The 15,880-nt window shown below is 50.4% G+C and overlaps 1 protein-coding gene across 1 annotated transcript in view; it reads left to right on the top strand.

Annotated features, from left to right (window-relative positions):
* LOC126469818 (exportin-4-like) overlaps positions 1–15,880 on the top strand; it is a 225,342-nt gene that overhangs the window by 14,600 nt on the left and 194,862 nt on the right. The window contains exon 2 of the mRNA XM_050097100.1: positions 5,368–5,473. Coding sequence (XP_049953057.1) covers positions 5,368–5,473 — 106 coding nt within the window. The remainder of the gene's footprint in view (positions 1–5,367; positions 5,474–15,880) is intronic.

Raw genomic sequence — 15,880 nt, 5'->3', positions numbered from 1 at the left:
CACAGCGCCACTCTTCTGGGCGCCCTAGCAGATGGGCTATGAATAAGGCTGACTGGGACTTGTTCTCCTCCACTGCCGCTTTTGAGCCGCTCTCTACCGATGACATTGATGCGGTGGTTCAATCGGTCACCACCGGCATCGTTACTGCCGCCGAATCTGCCATTCCCCATTCCTGTGGGTCCCCTCAGCGGAAGGCTGTGCCTTGGTGGTCGCCTGAGATCGCTGAAGCGATTAAAGATCGCCGGCGGGCGCTCCAGCGTCACAAGCGACATCCCTCCCTCGACCACCTTATCGCCTTCAAACGGCTGCGTGCGCGGGCCCGCCTCCTCATCCGCCAAGGCAAGAAGGAGTGCTGGGAGCGGTATGTGTCCACGATTGGCCTCCATGTCACTCCATCGCAGGTCTGGGCCAAGATTCGACGTGTCTATGGCTATCGGCCACCTGTCAGCGTCCCTGCGCTCTCACTGAATGGAGCAGTTTGTACCGACTCCGACGTCATTGCAAATCGCTTAGCAGAGCATTTTGCTCTGAGTTCCGCTTCTGCGAATTACCCCCAGGCCTTCCGCTCCATTAAAGAGCGGATGGAACGTCGGAGCCTTTCGTTTCGCACCAACCACCTGGAATCTTACAATGCTCCATTCAGTGAGTGGGAATTTCGCAGTGCCCTCGCTGCTTGCCCTGATACCGCTCCTGGGCCAGATGGCATCCACTGTCAGATGCTGAAACACCTTTCAGTGGACTGCCAGCGGCGCCTTCTCGATCTTTACAACCGTCTTTGGGTCGAGGGGGAGTTTCCGTCGCAATGGCGGGAAGGCATTGTCATCCCCGTTTTGAAACCTGGAAAGAACCCTCTGGAGGTGGACAGCTACCGTCCCATTAGCCTCACCAACGTTCTTTGCAAGTTGCTTGAACGGATGGTGAGCCGGCGCTTGAATTGGGTACTGGAGTCTCGGGGCCTTCTGGCTCCATCTCAGGGTGGGTTCCGTAAAGGCCGCTCCACCGCCGACAATCTGGTGAGCCTGGAGTCGGCCATCCGTACTGCCTTTTCCCGCCGTCAGCACCTGGTCGCTGTCTTTTTCCACATGCGGAAGGCGTACGATACGACGTGGCGTCATCACATTCTTTCTACGCTTCATGGATGGGGTCTTCGGGGTCCTCTGCCGATTTTTATCCGCAATTTTCTGTCGTGTCGTACCTTCCGCGTGCAAGTCGCGGCCTCGTATAGTTCCTCCCACGTCCAGGAGAACGGTGTGCCACAGGGTTCCGTTTTAAGTGTCTGTCTGTTTTTAATAGCCATTAACGGTCTTGCTGCAGCCGTGGGAAACTCTGTCTCCGCTTCTCTGTATGTTGACGACTTCTGCCTTTATTACAGCTCTCCCGGCATTGCAGCTGTTGAACGTCAGCTACAGGGCGCTATCCGTAGGGCGCAGTCTTGGGCTGTAGCGCATGGGTTTCAGTTTTCGGCAGCCAAGACCTGCGTTATGCATTTCTGCCGGCGACGTACTGTCCACCCGGAGCCGCAGCTTTCTCTTAACGGCGAACTTCTTTCGGTGGTGGAATCACACAGGTTTTTGGGGGTGGTTTTCGATGCCCGGTTGACTTGGCTGCCTCATATCCGGCAGCTCAAACAGACGTGTTGGCGGCATCTCAATGCACTGCGATGTTTGAGCCACACCCGCTGGGGAGCCGACCGCTCTACCCTGTTACGGCTCTACCAGGCGTTAATCCAGTCCCGTCTGGATTTTGGGTGCCTGGCATATGGCTCCGCATCCCCGTCTGCGTTGCGGGTGCTGGACCCAATTCTCCACAGCGGGATACGCCTTGCCACTGGTGCTTTCCGCACCAGCCCTGTGGACAGCTTACTCGTGGAGGCAGGTGTCCCTCCACTGCGGTTCTGGCGCCAACGTTTGCTGGCCGCTTATGCTGCCCATGTTCTAAGCTCGCCCGGGCATCCTAACTATCGTCTCCTGTTCCCGCAGTCAGTCGTCCGTCTGCCGGAACGTCGGCCCCGGTCGGGTTGTCCGATCGCTATACGCGTCAAGGAGCTTCTCTCCGGGCTTGGGCTTGTCCCTGTTCCACCTCCTTTCCGGGCACCTCTGCGTACACCCCCGTGGTGCGCTCCTCGCCCTTGCCTTCGGCTAGACTTGGCACAGGGCTCGAAGGACTCAGTTCCTCCAGAGGCCTTCCGCCGCCGCTTTTATTCCATCCTGGCCACGTATCAGGGCTCTGGCATTGTTTACACCGACGGCTCGATGGTTGCTAGTCGAGTCGGGTATGCGCTCACTCTAGGGGACCATTCCGAACAACGTTCCTTGCCGGCTGGCTGCAGCGTTTACACTGCTGAGCTGGTCGCCATCTTTCGAGCCCTAGAGTATATCCGCTCCTGCTCAGGTGAGTCCTTCGTTATCTGTAGCGATTCCCTGAGCAGTTTACGAGCACTCGACCAGTGTTTTCCTCGTTCCCGTCTGGTGATGGCTATCCATGAGTCCCTGCATACTCTTGCGCGTTGCGGCCGCTCTGCGGTCTTCGTGTGGACCCCAGGCCATGTTGGGATCCCCGGCAACGAGAATGTTGACCGGCTGGCGAAAGAGGCGACTAGTGCACCATCTCTGGACGTTGGCCTCCCGGAGACAGATTTGCGAGCGTTCCTACGCCGCAAAATTCTGGACCTTTGGGACACTGAATGGCGCGCCCAGCCTTCACGCAACAAACTTCGGGCCATCAAGGGGGCTACCGGTGTGTGGCGTTCCTCCTTGCGGGTCTCTCGCAAGGAGTGTGTTGTCCTCTGCCGGCTGCGCATTGGGCACACTCGGCTTACGCACGGCCACTTATTGCGCCGTGAGGATGCGCCTCTATGTCGCTGCGGCTCCGTTTTATCCGTGGTTCATGTTTTATTGGAGTGTCCGTTTTTAGCTGCGCTCAGGCAGTCGTTCGCACTGCCTGACTTGCTCCCTGCCCTTTTAACAGATGACCCGGCTATGGCTGACTTAGTTTTACGTTTTATTCGGGCAGGGGGTTTTTATTCTTTAATCTGAGTGTTTCTGTTTTTATCTTATTGTTTTGTGTTGATTCTGGCCTTTGGCCTCCGGTTTTAAACTGATTTTTTAATGTGTTTCAAGTGGTTGGCTTTTCCTTTTTTATTTCTCTGGTCGGCCAACCACCGTCACACTCTGTGTGCTTTTAGTTCGTTTTGTCTGGTCTTTGTCTCAGTTTCTCTCGTTCCGTGTCGTCTGTGCTCTATTCTGTTACTCGTTTTTTATTCTCTGTGGGTGTTTTTTTAGTACTTGGACAAAGGGACCGATGACCGTAGCAGTCTGGTCCCTTTAATCCCCCAAACCAACCAGTTGGCAGCTCTGCTTGACCTTGAGACAGATCAGTGCTGTTTTTTTCCTCTGTTCCCTCAGTTCAGACCAGACATGCGTGCAGTGCAGAGCAACTCAGCAACAATGTGGACTCCACAACAGAAAACACAATTTGTTATTTGGCTTGTGAAAACTGAGCCAGTTATAATAGTGCAACATAATTTTAGATGTCAGTATGGCGGTGAACCACCTACAGCAAGAACTATTTATCGTTGGCTAAAGTCTTTCAAGGAAACTGGTAGTGTTTTAAAAGCAATATCACCAGGTAGACCAAGAACCTCTGAAGATGTTGTTGTACAGATCTATGTTTCGTGTGTTTGAAGCCTGAAGAAATCATTGGCCAGATGTAGTCTGCAATTAGGAGTGCCTAAAAGTATTGTGTACGATGCTGTTTGTAAAAGACGTAAGTTGTACGCCTACAAATTCTTTTTCAAACGCCTCGTACATTGGTTATAGAATATTAGTCATATGGTAAGACTGCATTACTATCGCAAGTAATTGTGATGAATAGTGAGAGCAGGTGACATACCACATAGACATAGCGCAGAAATGAAAATAACAAATAAATAAGTGTGAACTATGTTACAACAAAGGAATTTAAGAATCAAGACTTCCAAAACAGAATGCGACTCCAAAAACATTATAAATATATGTTTTGACAGAGCACAGAGAAACTGTGTGTTTGTGAAATTGTTGACCATTGAAATGTTGTGACCGCTCGGCTGATAACCCGAGAAGAATTCATCATTGGAATACACCGAGAAAGACTGCAATCGCATATGTGAAACTGTTGCATTCATTTTTAGCAGCTTGTGTGCAAACTATTATGTTTTCATCATTTCCTAGGGAGTGATTACATTCACAGTCATATGAACATCTATATCAGGCAACGAGGCATATCTCACTCACTTACCAGTCATACAGATTAGGTGCGTCGATAAGAAATTCCTATCATATGACACACATACTGCCACTAATGCCATGTGTGACACACCGGACACATTTTCAGGTGGAGGATTCAGTTGACTTGTCGCCATGTCATCAAATGTTTGTGGTTCCCGTTCGAAAGCCACTTCCTTTCGACTGCTAATAGAGTAATTGTGCGGAATCAATTATCATTATAGTCCCTACCTTATACCTTGCCATCACAAGCGGATAAGCGGATGTTGCACCATGACACAGACACAAATTTGAATAAGGCGAAAAGCAGTGTGGGGGGGGGGGGGGGAGAGGAGGGGAGGGGGAAGCCATGACAGAGGTTTTAACATGGATTGACCACTTGGCAGTCCAACACCATAACCACCTAAACCACAACGCCGTTTCTCTTCCCAACTCCTCTATATTACACTTCTTGTTCTTAGACCATTCGCTGTTTCTATTTTGCTTTTTTTCTACAGTCCAGTACACCTTCTTTCCTGTTTTCATGCTTGATCTATGTTAATAGGCTGTCCACTGGACCCTCTTACCACTAAATCTGAGAGGGGTGTGATGGGGAATTTCCCTTGTTAGCATAGCTCGAAGCATATGTTATGTTGAAAGATGACAGTTTGGGTATGAGTTGACGAAGGAGTATCAAATGCTTCAGGTAATTTGCTGATTCCACACCTCTTCCATTTATCTAGTAAACCTGTTTGGCATGTGAGATAATTACAAAAAAATTTGAACAGGCTCTTCATGTGGATACTTACATTTTAAGAGAGAAAGAATGTTTTTAATTACTCCTGTGTATGGATAACACAAGTCATTACTTATTTTTCGATAGTAAAATTACTGCGACAGTTTTTTATAATATGTGTATATCATCACAGACGCAGAAAGTGCTCAGAGTTATGTAGAGGAGCAATGTGAGTAATAATGTAGACATCTGTTGATGAACATTAGCCTAAAAAGAATCTTATCACATAGATCCATCACCAATAAAATAACATCAAAGTTATTGTTTTATTCTTTGTAGTGGTTTTCATGTTAACATTTGTGTTGAACTCAGTTTTATTGCTCTTCACAGGCATCGCCAAATGTGGTTTCCAGTGAGCAGAGGCATACTGCAGAGCATGTATTTCTTGATTTTCGGAAGTCATCATCACCATATGCCCTTTGTAGGCACATTCTTGGTAAGAAGTTATTAACAAATTTTTCCGTGTAGAGCTTTTTCACAATTTCAAAACTCGTCTTAGAATATGTAAAGATTTTCTTTGTTCCACAATGTTTACAGTTTGGTTGGACATTTAGTAATTCTTTTTAGTTGAATGTCAGCCACAGCATAGAAGGAACTAAATGCATTGAATAAAAGGTAGTGTCAGGTAGAAGAACTCAACTTCACTCATTTAGAGTCTTCAAGCAGTGTTCAGAGAATCTAATGGATTTTGAAACCATGGACTTAAAAAATTATACTTTGTTTTATGTAATAAATCAGTGATTCCTCTTTCACCATGTTTTGTTTTTAATGTACTTTGTCTGTATTAAAAATTGAGTACAGAAGGATGCAGTGGACAGTACAAGGCAGAAGAAGTTGAGACTTGTGAAGATGGTGTAAATAAAGCTAGAAAGAATTAAACAGTTAATAGAGCTACAGTGTGTTCCAAAACTTTTGGGGTGAATGTATACAGGTGGTAGAAGAGCCAACATTGATTATTTGAAATAATGGTCTACTGGTTGGAAACGAATATTTCAGATGATACTATGTCTCGAATGGTTAATGCATGAGAGGTATGGATTTGTAGACTGCTGATGTTAAAAAAAAAACAACCGTCTGCCACTTCAAAATTAGTGGTGCGACTTTGAAAATCGTACACAGTTATTTGTGATGTGCTCATAGTGAAGTTTACCACTGTTTTAAGCTCATGACTGGCTGTCAAAGATGAAGCATTGTGTGCAACAGCAAATGGCAGACATATGTTTAATGTATGATGCAAAAGGTTTTAGTATTCAAAAGCCATATGAATCCAGAGAGAATTTTTGCAACTGTTGTCATCCTAATTGAAAGAAATCTATCATCAAGGAGAGAAACATACGAGAAATCGGATCATTCAGGTCACAGGACATGGTGTGTGAGAAGATGTGTCAATAAGTACCCATCAAATCTTTTGTGGTAACACACTTAGAAGAATACAGTGGGACATTTCAGAAACAAAATGTGCAAGAAATGGTACAAACACTTTTGCACGCAGAATTAAGTTCTGTCAATAAACTGTGTGTAATGCATGCACTGTGACTAGTAATAGTCTCTTTGAACAGCTGCTATGAGTTTATGTTTCTGTAACCTCATCATATTAATAAAAAACTAGATCTCTCAGTGTAAGATCGTCTATGGTCTGTTAAAGTTTGAACCTAAAGTTTGGACACGGTGTATAATTGACGCCCTGAGTATAGAAGCTTGTCTAAAAAGGTGGTAAAATGCTAAACATTGCAACATTTTAACAGAGGTAATTTGATGACCAAAATAGTTCTGAAATTTGTGTTATATTTCCAAATACGTGTGTGGAGTAATTGTGGAATTTCTGAGGCCAAGCTCAAAAATGAACCATAAATGTCTGCCAGGGTAGAAAACCATCTGATATTGGAATGGTGGTGGTGGTGGTGGTGAGGGTGACGGTGAGGGTGGGGGGGCAGATGCAAACGTAAATATGTTAGTGGTTCAAACTAATTTTAAATGTTATAAAAAGTGGAGCTGTTTGGAGTTTTAGAAATTATGATAGAAAGGTCAATTCAAAATAGTGTTTAATTTCTCAGAAGAGGATAGGAAAAGTGGAAATTAACCATAAAAAAATATGTGTTTATTAGGGATGGAATGAGCCAGTTAAAAATGGGTAGGATAACAGTCATAGTAGATTCCATATCCTATTGCACTTTAATTTTTAATTTTATTAGCACCCCCACCTCCCCCACTGTGGGTCCAGGACTTAGAATAGGCCCAAGGTATACCTGCCTGTCATACGAGGTGACTAAAAGGAGTTGTGCACGTTTTGGCTTTTATGTGATGGTCCCCTGTAGGGTTTGACCTCCATTCTTCAAAATTTTCCCGAAGAGCGAGCCAATTGGGGAAGGGCGCCTTACAAGGTGCATTGTGTCCATCGTTCATTGAGATCTTTACCCTACTTTCTCATTGTCGCATTGCAGTGCTGCCCATTCTCCATCTTTTGGGTGAGGACACCTTCCTGGGTGCATTTTCCACCATGCACTAGACAGTGTAGATTTCTGCATCAACGATGACCACGGACTTCTTTGCACCTGATACCTAGCACGGTAGCCAGTCCGTTGTGGTGGGGCCGCCATGTATCCTGTTGGTTGTAGCCCCCTGACCACACAGGGATTGCTCTGCTGATGCCTTCACCGTTAACTCCCCATGTACATCAAGGTGTAGATGCCCATCCACCTGGGGCATCGGGATTCCTGGCAATCGCCATCCTGCCAGGTGACCTTTGCTGCGGCTGGGTTGCCCCCGTGAGCCCGTGAGGAGGCCCTCGTCGGATTGGGTGACATCAGGGCGGATGTCACACTATGAAGCGTAGTCCATGATCTTTTGCTGATGGTAAAACACCAGCAGTCTCTATGCGATCACGAGCTCAATTCAACGCAGAGAAGTACAACCCCAAATCATTCCCCCTCCTTGGCCACACCATGGGCGGAACATTAGGCTAAGAATGGCAGCGGATCTTATTTGCCCTGGTACCTTGTATGTTCAAAAGCTGATGGGGAATCTTTCATGATGATGAAGCCTCAGTTTTTTGTTGAGCAGTTAGAGGACAAGTTTGGGAAGGTGGAGGGCTTATCCAAAATGAGATCTCGGTCAGTCTTGATCAAAACAGCATCCTCTGCCCAGTCACGGGAGTTACTCGCTTGTGACAAGCTGGGGGATGTTTCTGTAACTATCACGCCCCATAAGAGCTTAAATATGGTCCAGGGTATCATATTTCACAGAGACCTTCTTTTGCAGTCCGCCGATGAGCTGCACGCCATTTTACAGTGGTGAGGTGTACATTTTGTCCGGCGTGTCCACCGGGGTCTGAAGGATAATCGGGTTGCCACCGGTGCCTTTATCTTTGCCTTTGAGGGTGATACATTGCCCAGGAAGGTCAAGGTGATGGTCTACTGCTGTGATGTAAAGTCCCCCAATGCAGCGCTTTAAGTGCTGGAAGTTCAGCCATATGTCTTCCCGCTGTAGTTCCAGCGTCACATGTCGATATTGCGGATGCCCATAACATCCCAATACTCAATGTGCCCTGTCTCCTATCTATGTCAACTGCAGAGAGCACCATTCACCATGCTCACCTGACTGCAGGATTCTCCAGAAAGAAAGGAAAATCATGGAGTACAAGACCCTGGACAAACTGACCTACACTGAGGCTAAGAGAAAATTTGAACGCCTGCATCCTGTGTGTATGACATCGTCTTATGCCGCTGCTACAACAGTTCTGACACCATCAGCTCTGCCAACCCAGGTCACCTCTCAGAGCCAGAAGACTACACCTGCCCCCTTGATGGTGGGGGGGGGGGGCATTTTCCTCCCTGTTGCTCCTGCACCACTTACTTTGGGATCAACACCCTCCCAACCATCGGGGACGTCCGTCCCCCCTTCTAAGCTGGAGAAGCATAAGTCTTCTTTGGCTTCTCTCACTAGGAAGGGGTCCCTTGGGTCACTCCCTTCCCAGGTTTCTTCTAGTGGGAAAGACGACACCCGCCAGTGGCTGAAGAGCCCAAAAGCAGCTGGTCATAGGGCTTCACGCTCGTCCTCAGTCCCGGAAACTGAGCCAGTGAAGTCCTCCCAGAGAGAGAAACCCAAAGAGCAGCGAGAGAAATCCAAAAAGAAAACCCCTAAGACCATGGAAATTATGGTGGCACCCACACCACCACTACCTACAAGCTCTGTGGCTGAGGATGGGGTGGAGATTTTGGCATCCGCTGAGGATCTAGGTTTCTCCAAACCCTCAGACACAATGGATCTGCTCAGGCAATAAATTGGTGGTAGCAGGTGACTCTGAGACGTAAACTGCCTGATTGAATGTTCCATGCCTTCTCACGATGTCACCCTCTAGTGGAATTACAGCGGTTTTTTCCACCACCTGGCTGAGCTACGGCAACTGTTAAGCTTTACACCTGCTATCTGCATTGCCCTCCAGGAAACCTGGTTCCCAGCAATGCAGACCCCTGCCCTCTGCGGCTATAAGAGATATTACAGGAACCGTAGCGACTATAATCGAGTGTCAGGTGGAGTTTGCGTTCATGTGCTAAACTCAGTCTGTAGTGAACATGTGCCCCTTCAGACCCCTCTTGAAGCTGTGCTGTCAGAGAATAAGGACGACGCAGGAAATAACTGTCTGCAATGTATATCTTCCTCCAGATGGTGAAGTACCCCTGAATGTATTAGCTGCACTGATTGATCTACTCCCTAAACCTTTCCTACTTCTGGGAGATTTTAATGCCCATAACCCCTTGTGGGGTGGTACCATGCTTACTGGCCGAGGCAGAGATGTCGAAACTTTACTGTCGCAGTTCGATCTCTGCCTCTTAAATACAGGGGCCACCACAAATTTCAGTGTGGCTCATAGTAGTTACTCGGCCATTGATTTATCAATTTGCAGCCCAGGACTTTCCCATCTATCCCCTGTAGAGCACATAATGACCTGTGTGGTATTGACCCCTTCCCCATCTTTCTGTCACTGCCCCAGCATCAGGCACTCGGACGTCTGCAGAGATGGGCTTTGTAACAAGGCAGACTGGGGAACTTTCACCTCTGCTGTCACCACTGAATCTCCCCCACACGGTAACATCGATGTGACGGTTGAGCAGGTGACTAGCACAATTGCTTCTGCGGCAGAAAACACGATCCCTCGCTCTTTAGGTTGCCCCAGGTGTAAGGCAGTCCCTTGGTGCTTGCCGGAAGTCGCTGAAGCAATTAAGGAGCTTCAGCAAGCTCTACAGTAGTATAAGTGGCACCCTTCCCTGGAGCACCTCATAGCTTTTAAACGGCTCCGTGCCCGTGTTTGCTGCATTATCAAACAACGGAAGAAGGAGTGTTGGGAGAGATACGTCTCCACCATTGGGTGCCACACGTCACCTTCCCAAGTCTGGGCAAAGATAAAACGTCTTTTCGGGTATCAGGCTCCAACAGCTGTCTCTGGTGTTACCATAAATGGCGAGTTATGTAACGACGCAAACGTGATTGCCGAGCACTTTGCTGAGCAATTTTCTCGAGCCTCTGCATAGGAGAATTACCCCCCCAGCCTCCCCCCTGCGGGTCCGGGGTAAGAATAGGCCCGAGGTATTCCTGCCTGTCATAAGAGGCGACTAAAAGGAGTTTCAACCGTTTCGGCCTTCCATGTGATGGTCCCCCTTGGGGTTTGACCTCCATTTTTCAAAATTCTACATAAGTACGAGCCTTTTGGGGAAGGACACCTTACGTGGTGTACCACTGGTCCTAAGTGCACTAAGACCTTGGCACTCAGCATTGTACCGGCGTTGTAACCATGCCCGCTATTCCTCAAATTGGGCCTAAACGCCTGATGGGTTGTACAAGTTACGCCCGTAGTGCGTCCCCATCTGCACCAGCGATCATGATGGACTTTCCATGGCACCAGAAATCCAGCACGGTAGCCAGCCCGTTGTGGTGGGGTCGTCATGTACCCTCTAGGTTGTAGCCCCCTGACAACACAGGGATCGTACTGCCAATACCTGAGCTGCACCCTCCCCACGTCGGCCAAGGAGTAGATGCCCGTCTCCTTGGGGCATCAGGACTCCCGGCAACGGTCATCCTGCCAGGTGGCCCTTGCTGAGGCTGGGTGGCGCCTGTGGGGAGAGCCCCTGGTCGGAGTGGGTGGTATCGGGGCGGACGTTTCGCAGATGAAACGTCAACACGTATCAGGTCGTCAGGTCGCTCTGCGGCCGAGTCTTTCAAAAGAAAAGGTACCGTTTCTAGTTCTGGTTCTCCTGCCCTTTCCCCCTTGGCCACTCCCTGGGAGGAGGGACAGGCCTGCCGGCTTGGGGCGAAGTACTTCCCCCGCTATTTGGTCTGTTCTCGAAGCGATGGGGGGGACGTTCGCCACCTCCAAGCCCATGTTCTTTGTTCAGCACATTGAGGACATCTTCGGGGAAATTGAGGCTCTCAACAAGATGCGTTCAGGGTCCGTTCTTATCAAGACCACCTCCGCCACACAGTCGGCAGCGCTCCAGGCGTGCGACCGCCTAGGGGACATCCCAGTGTCCATTGTCCCGCATCTGGGACTAAATCGGACGCAGGGGGTTATTTTTCATCGTGACCTCCTGCTACAATCTGATGAGGAGCTCAGGGCCAACCTGGAGCGCCGAGGCGTGCATTTCGTCCGGCGAGTCCAGCGCGACTCCAAAGACCGTCGCATCGACACCGGGGCCTTTATCCTCGCCTTCGAGGGGGATGTTCTCCCGGAGAAGGTAAAGATGATGTGCTACCGGTGCGACGTGCGACCTTACGTCCCGCCTCCTATGCGCTGTTTTCGGTGTCTGCGCTTTGGGCACATGTCGTCACGGTGTGAGGCTGAGCCCCTTTGTGGCGATTGCGGACGTCCTCTTTGTGAGGAACATACATGCACCCCACCACCTCGGTGCATTAATTGCCCTGGCCTCCACTCGCCTAGATCCTCAGACCGCCCCGCATATCGGAAGGAGAAGAAGATACAGGAACTCAAAACTTTGGATCGGCTCTCTTATTCTGAGGCCAGGAAGAAGTATGACCGCCTCCATCCCATTCCGTTGACCACTTCGTTTGCCTCAGTTGTGTCTACTCCTTCCGCGGTATCCTCACCCCTATCCTGTCCCCCCTCCGCCTCCTCCGCCCATCAGGGGGCTCTGCCTCCGCCTCCCAAATCCCTCCCTTCCAAATCCTCCTCCCCCGTGGCCCCCGCCCCCTCTGCCCCAGGGGCCACCCTCCCTCCTCCTCCTCTCCCCCCGCCACCTGAGAAGCGATCCTCTTCTCAGGCGTCCATCGGGGAAACGTTCCGGACCCCAGCTTCCGAGGTCCGGCATTCCAAAACGGACCCCGCACGTGAGGACCTTCTTCGGGTCCAGCCCACCATCCCTGTGCCTCCTCGGCCTTCCAATAAGGCCTCAAAGAAGAAGTCTCTATCCCCCTCTCCACCCCGGCGCGTTTCGTCTGACGCTCCATCCGTGAGTCGCTGCTCCCGGCCGTCCTCAGTTTCGCCGGGACGCTCTGCTGCCAGGCGCTCAGCTGGCCTCTCGTCGGCAAATGATGCTGCCCCTCCTACACAACCAGGGACAGCGGCCGCAGCTGGCGACGAGTCGATGGAACCGGATCCGCCTCCCGTCGGTTGTAGCGTTGTTCCCTCGCAACCTGGCCCTCCGCGGCCGTCGAAGTGACCAGCTCTTCCCCGTCTCGTTCCCCCAACTTTTTGACTAGCGATGGCGTTGTTTCATTGGAACATAAGAGGTATTCGATCTAATCGGGAGGAATTACAACTGGTCCTCCGCCTGCACTGTCTGCTCGTCCTTGGTCTCCAGGAAACCAAGTTGCGCCCGACTGACCGTATTGCCTTTACCCACTATACCTCGGAGCGGTATGACCTCACCCCTGTGGACGGTATCCCAGCTCATGGTGGGGTCATGTTGCTCGTTCGGGACGATGTCTATTACTATCCCATCCCATTGACCACCCCACTCCAAGCAATAGCTGTCCGCATTACTCTTTCTGCTTTTACTTTTTCAGTTTGTACCATCTACACTCCACCGTCATCTGCTGTTAGTCGGGCTGACATGATGCACCTGATCGTTCAGCTTCCCCCGCCGTTTTTATTGTTTGGCAACTTCAATGCCCATCATCCCCTTTGGGGCTCTCCTGCATCCTGTCAAAGAGGCTCACTCTTGGCGGATGTCTTCAACCATCTCCATCTTGTCTGCCTCAATACCGGCGCCCCGACTTTCCTCTCGAACTCTACTCATACCTACTCCCACTTGGACCTCTCGATCTGTTCTACCACTCTTGCCCGTCGGTTCGAGTGGTATGTCCTTTCTGACACCTATTCGAGCGACCACTTCCCCTGTGTCGTTCGTCTCCTGCACCACACCCCATCCCCACGTCCTTCGAGCTGGAACATACCGAAAGCTGACTGGGGACTTTACTCCTCCCTGGCGACCTTTCCGGACCACGATTTTCCCAGCTGTGACAGTCAGGTCGAATACCTCACGGCTGTTATCATCAATGCTGCTGAACGTTCCATTCCTTGTACTACCTCTTCTTCACGTCGCGTTTCCGTCCCCTGGTGGAACGAGGCTTGTAGGGACGCTATCCGTGCTCGACGACGCGCTTTACGCACCTTTCGCCGCCATCCTACGTTGGCGAATTGTATTGAATACAAAAGACTCCGAGCGCAATGCCGTAGAGTCATCAAAGAACGCAAAAAAAGCTTGTTGGGCCTCTTTCACCAGCTCCTTTAACAGTTTTACTCCCTCTTCCGTCGTTTGGGGTGGCCTGCGCCGGCTGTCGGGCATTAAGGCCCACTCCTCGGTACCTGGCCTGACCTCAGGTAATGAGGTCCTTGTTGATCCTGTGGCTGTCTCCAACGCCTTTGGCCGCTTTTTCGCGGAGGTTTCAAGCTCCGCCCATTACCACCCTGCCTTCCTTCTCAGGAAAGAGGCAGAAGAGGCTCGGCGACCTTCCTTCCACTCGCTGAATCTGGAAACTTATAATGCCCCCCTTACTATGCGGGAACTCGAACGTGCGCTTGCACTGTCCCGGTCCTCTGCTCTGGGGCCAGATGCCATTCACGTTCAGATGCTGCCACACCTTTCTCCGGCGGGCAAAAGCTTCCTTCTTCGTACCTACAATCGCGTCTGGACCGAAGGTCAGGTCCCCATGTGTTGGCGTGATGCCGTCGTTGTTCCTATACCCAAACCCGGGAAGGATAGACACCTTCCTTCTAGTTACCGCCCCATTTCTCTTACAAGCTGTGTCTGTAAGGTGATGGAGCGCATGGTTAATGCTCGGTTAGTCTGGATTCTTGAATCTCGACGGCTACTTACTAATGTCCAATGTGGCTTTCGTCGCCGCCGCTCCGCTGTTGACCACCTTGTGACCTTGTCGACATTCATCATGAACAACTTTTTGCGAAGGCGCCAAACGGTAGCCGTGTTCTTCGACTTGGAGAAGGCTTATGATACCTGTTGGAGAGGAGGTATCCTCCGCACTATGCACAGGTGGGACCTACGCGGTCGCCTGCCCTTTTTTATTGATTCCTTTTTAACGGATCGAAAGTTTAGGGTACGTGTGGGTTCCGTATTGTCCGACGTCTTCCTCCAGGAGAACGGAGTGCCTCAGGGCTCCGTCTTGAGCGTAGCCCTTTTTGCCATCGCGATCAATCCAATTATGGATTGCATTCCACCTAATGTCTCAGGCTCTCTCTTTGTCGATGACTTCGCGATCTACTGCAGTGCCCAGAGAACATGCCTCCTGGAGCGCTGCCGTCAGCGTTGTCTAGGCAGCCTCTACTCATGGAGCGTGGCAAATGGCTTCCGGTTCTCTGAAGAGAAGACGGTTTGTATCAACGTTTGGCGATATAAAGCGTTTCTTCCGCCATCCTTACATCTCGGTCCCGTTGTTCTCCCATTCGTGGAAACAACTAAGTTTCTAGAGCTCACGTTGGACAGGAAACTGTGTTGGTCTCCACATGTCTCTTATTTGGCGGCCCGTTGTACACGTTCCCTTAATGTCCTCAGAGTTCTTAGCGGTTCATCTTGGGGAGCGGATTGCACTGTCCTGCTTCGCTTGTATCGGTCCATAGTCCGATCGAAGCTGGATTATGGGAGCTTCGTCTACTCGTCCGCTCGGCCATCCCTCTTACGCCGGCTCAACTCCATCCACCATCGGGGGATACGTCTTGCGACTGGAGCCTTCTACACTAGTCCTGTCGAGAGTCTTTATGCTGAAGCTGCCGAGTTACCATTGACCTACCGGCGCGACGTACTGCTGTGTCGGTATGCCTGCTGGTTGTTGTCTATGCCCGACCACCCCGCTTACCAGTCCTTCTTCGCCGATTCTCTCGACCGTCAGTACGGGTTGTATGTCTCTGCCCTGCTGCCCCCCGGAGTCCGCTTCCGTCGCCTGCTTCGACAATTGGATTTTGCCCTCCCTACCACCTTCAGAGAGGGTGAGAGCCCGACACCACCTTGGCTCCAGGCTCCGGTTCATATTTATCTTGACCTCAGCTCACACCCGAAGGAGGGTACTCAGGCTGCAGTGTATTGCTCACGGTTTGTCGAACTTCGTGCTCGACTTGCCGGTCACATCTTTATTTACACCGATGGCTCCAAAACTGACAATGGTGTCGGCTGTGCCTTTGTCGTCGGGGCCGCCACCTTTAAATACCGGCTCCTTGACCAATGTTCGAGCTTTACGGCCGAGCTTTTTGCTCTCCATCAGGCCGTTCAGTATGCCCGCCGCCACCGCCATTCATCGTACGTACTCTGCTCTGACTCACTCAGTGCTCTTCAGAGCCTTGGAGCTCCCTATCCGGTCCATCCCTTGATTCAACGGATAC

Source organism: Schistocerca serialis, chromosome 3 (genome assembly GCF_023864345.2).
Source record: "Schistocerca serialis cubense isolate TAMUIC-IGC-003099 chromosome 3, iqSchSeri2.2, whole genome shotgun sequence".
Classification (NCBI taxonomy): domain Eukaryota; kingdom Metazoa; phylum Arthropoda; class Insecta; order Orthoptera; family Acrididae; genus Schistocerca; species Schistocerca serialis.
The sequence above is the reverse complement of the archived record's forward strand: the minus strand, read 5'-3'. Positions and strand labels throughout refer to the sequence as shown.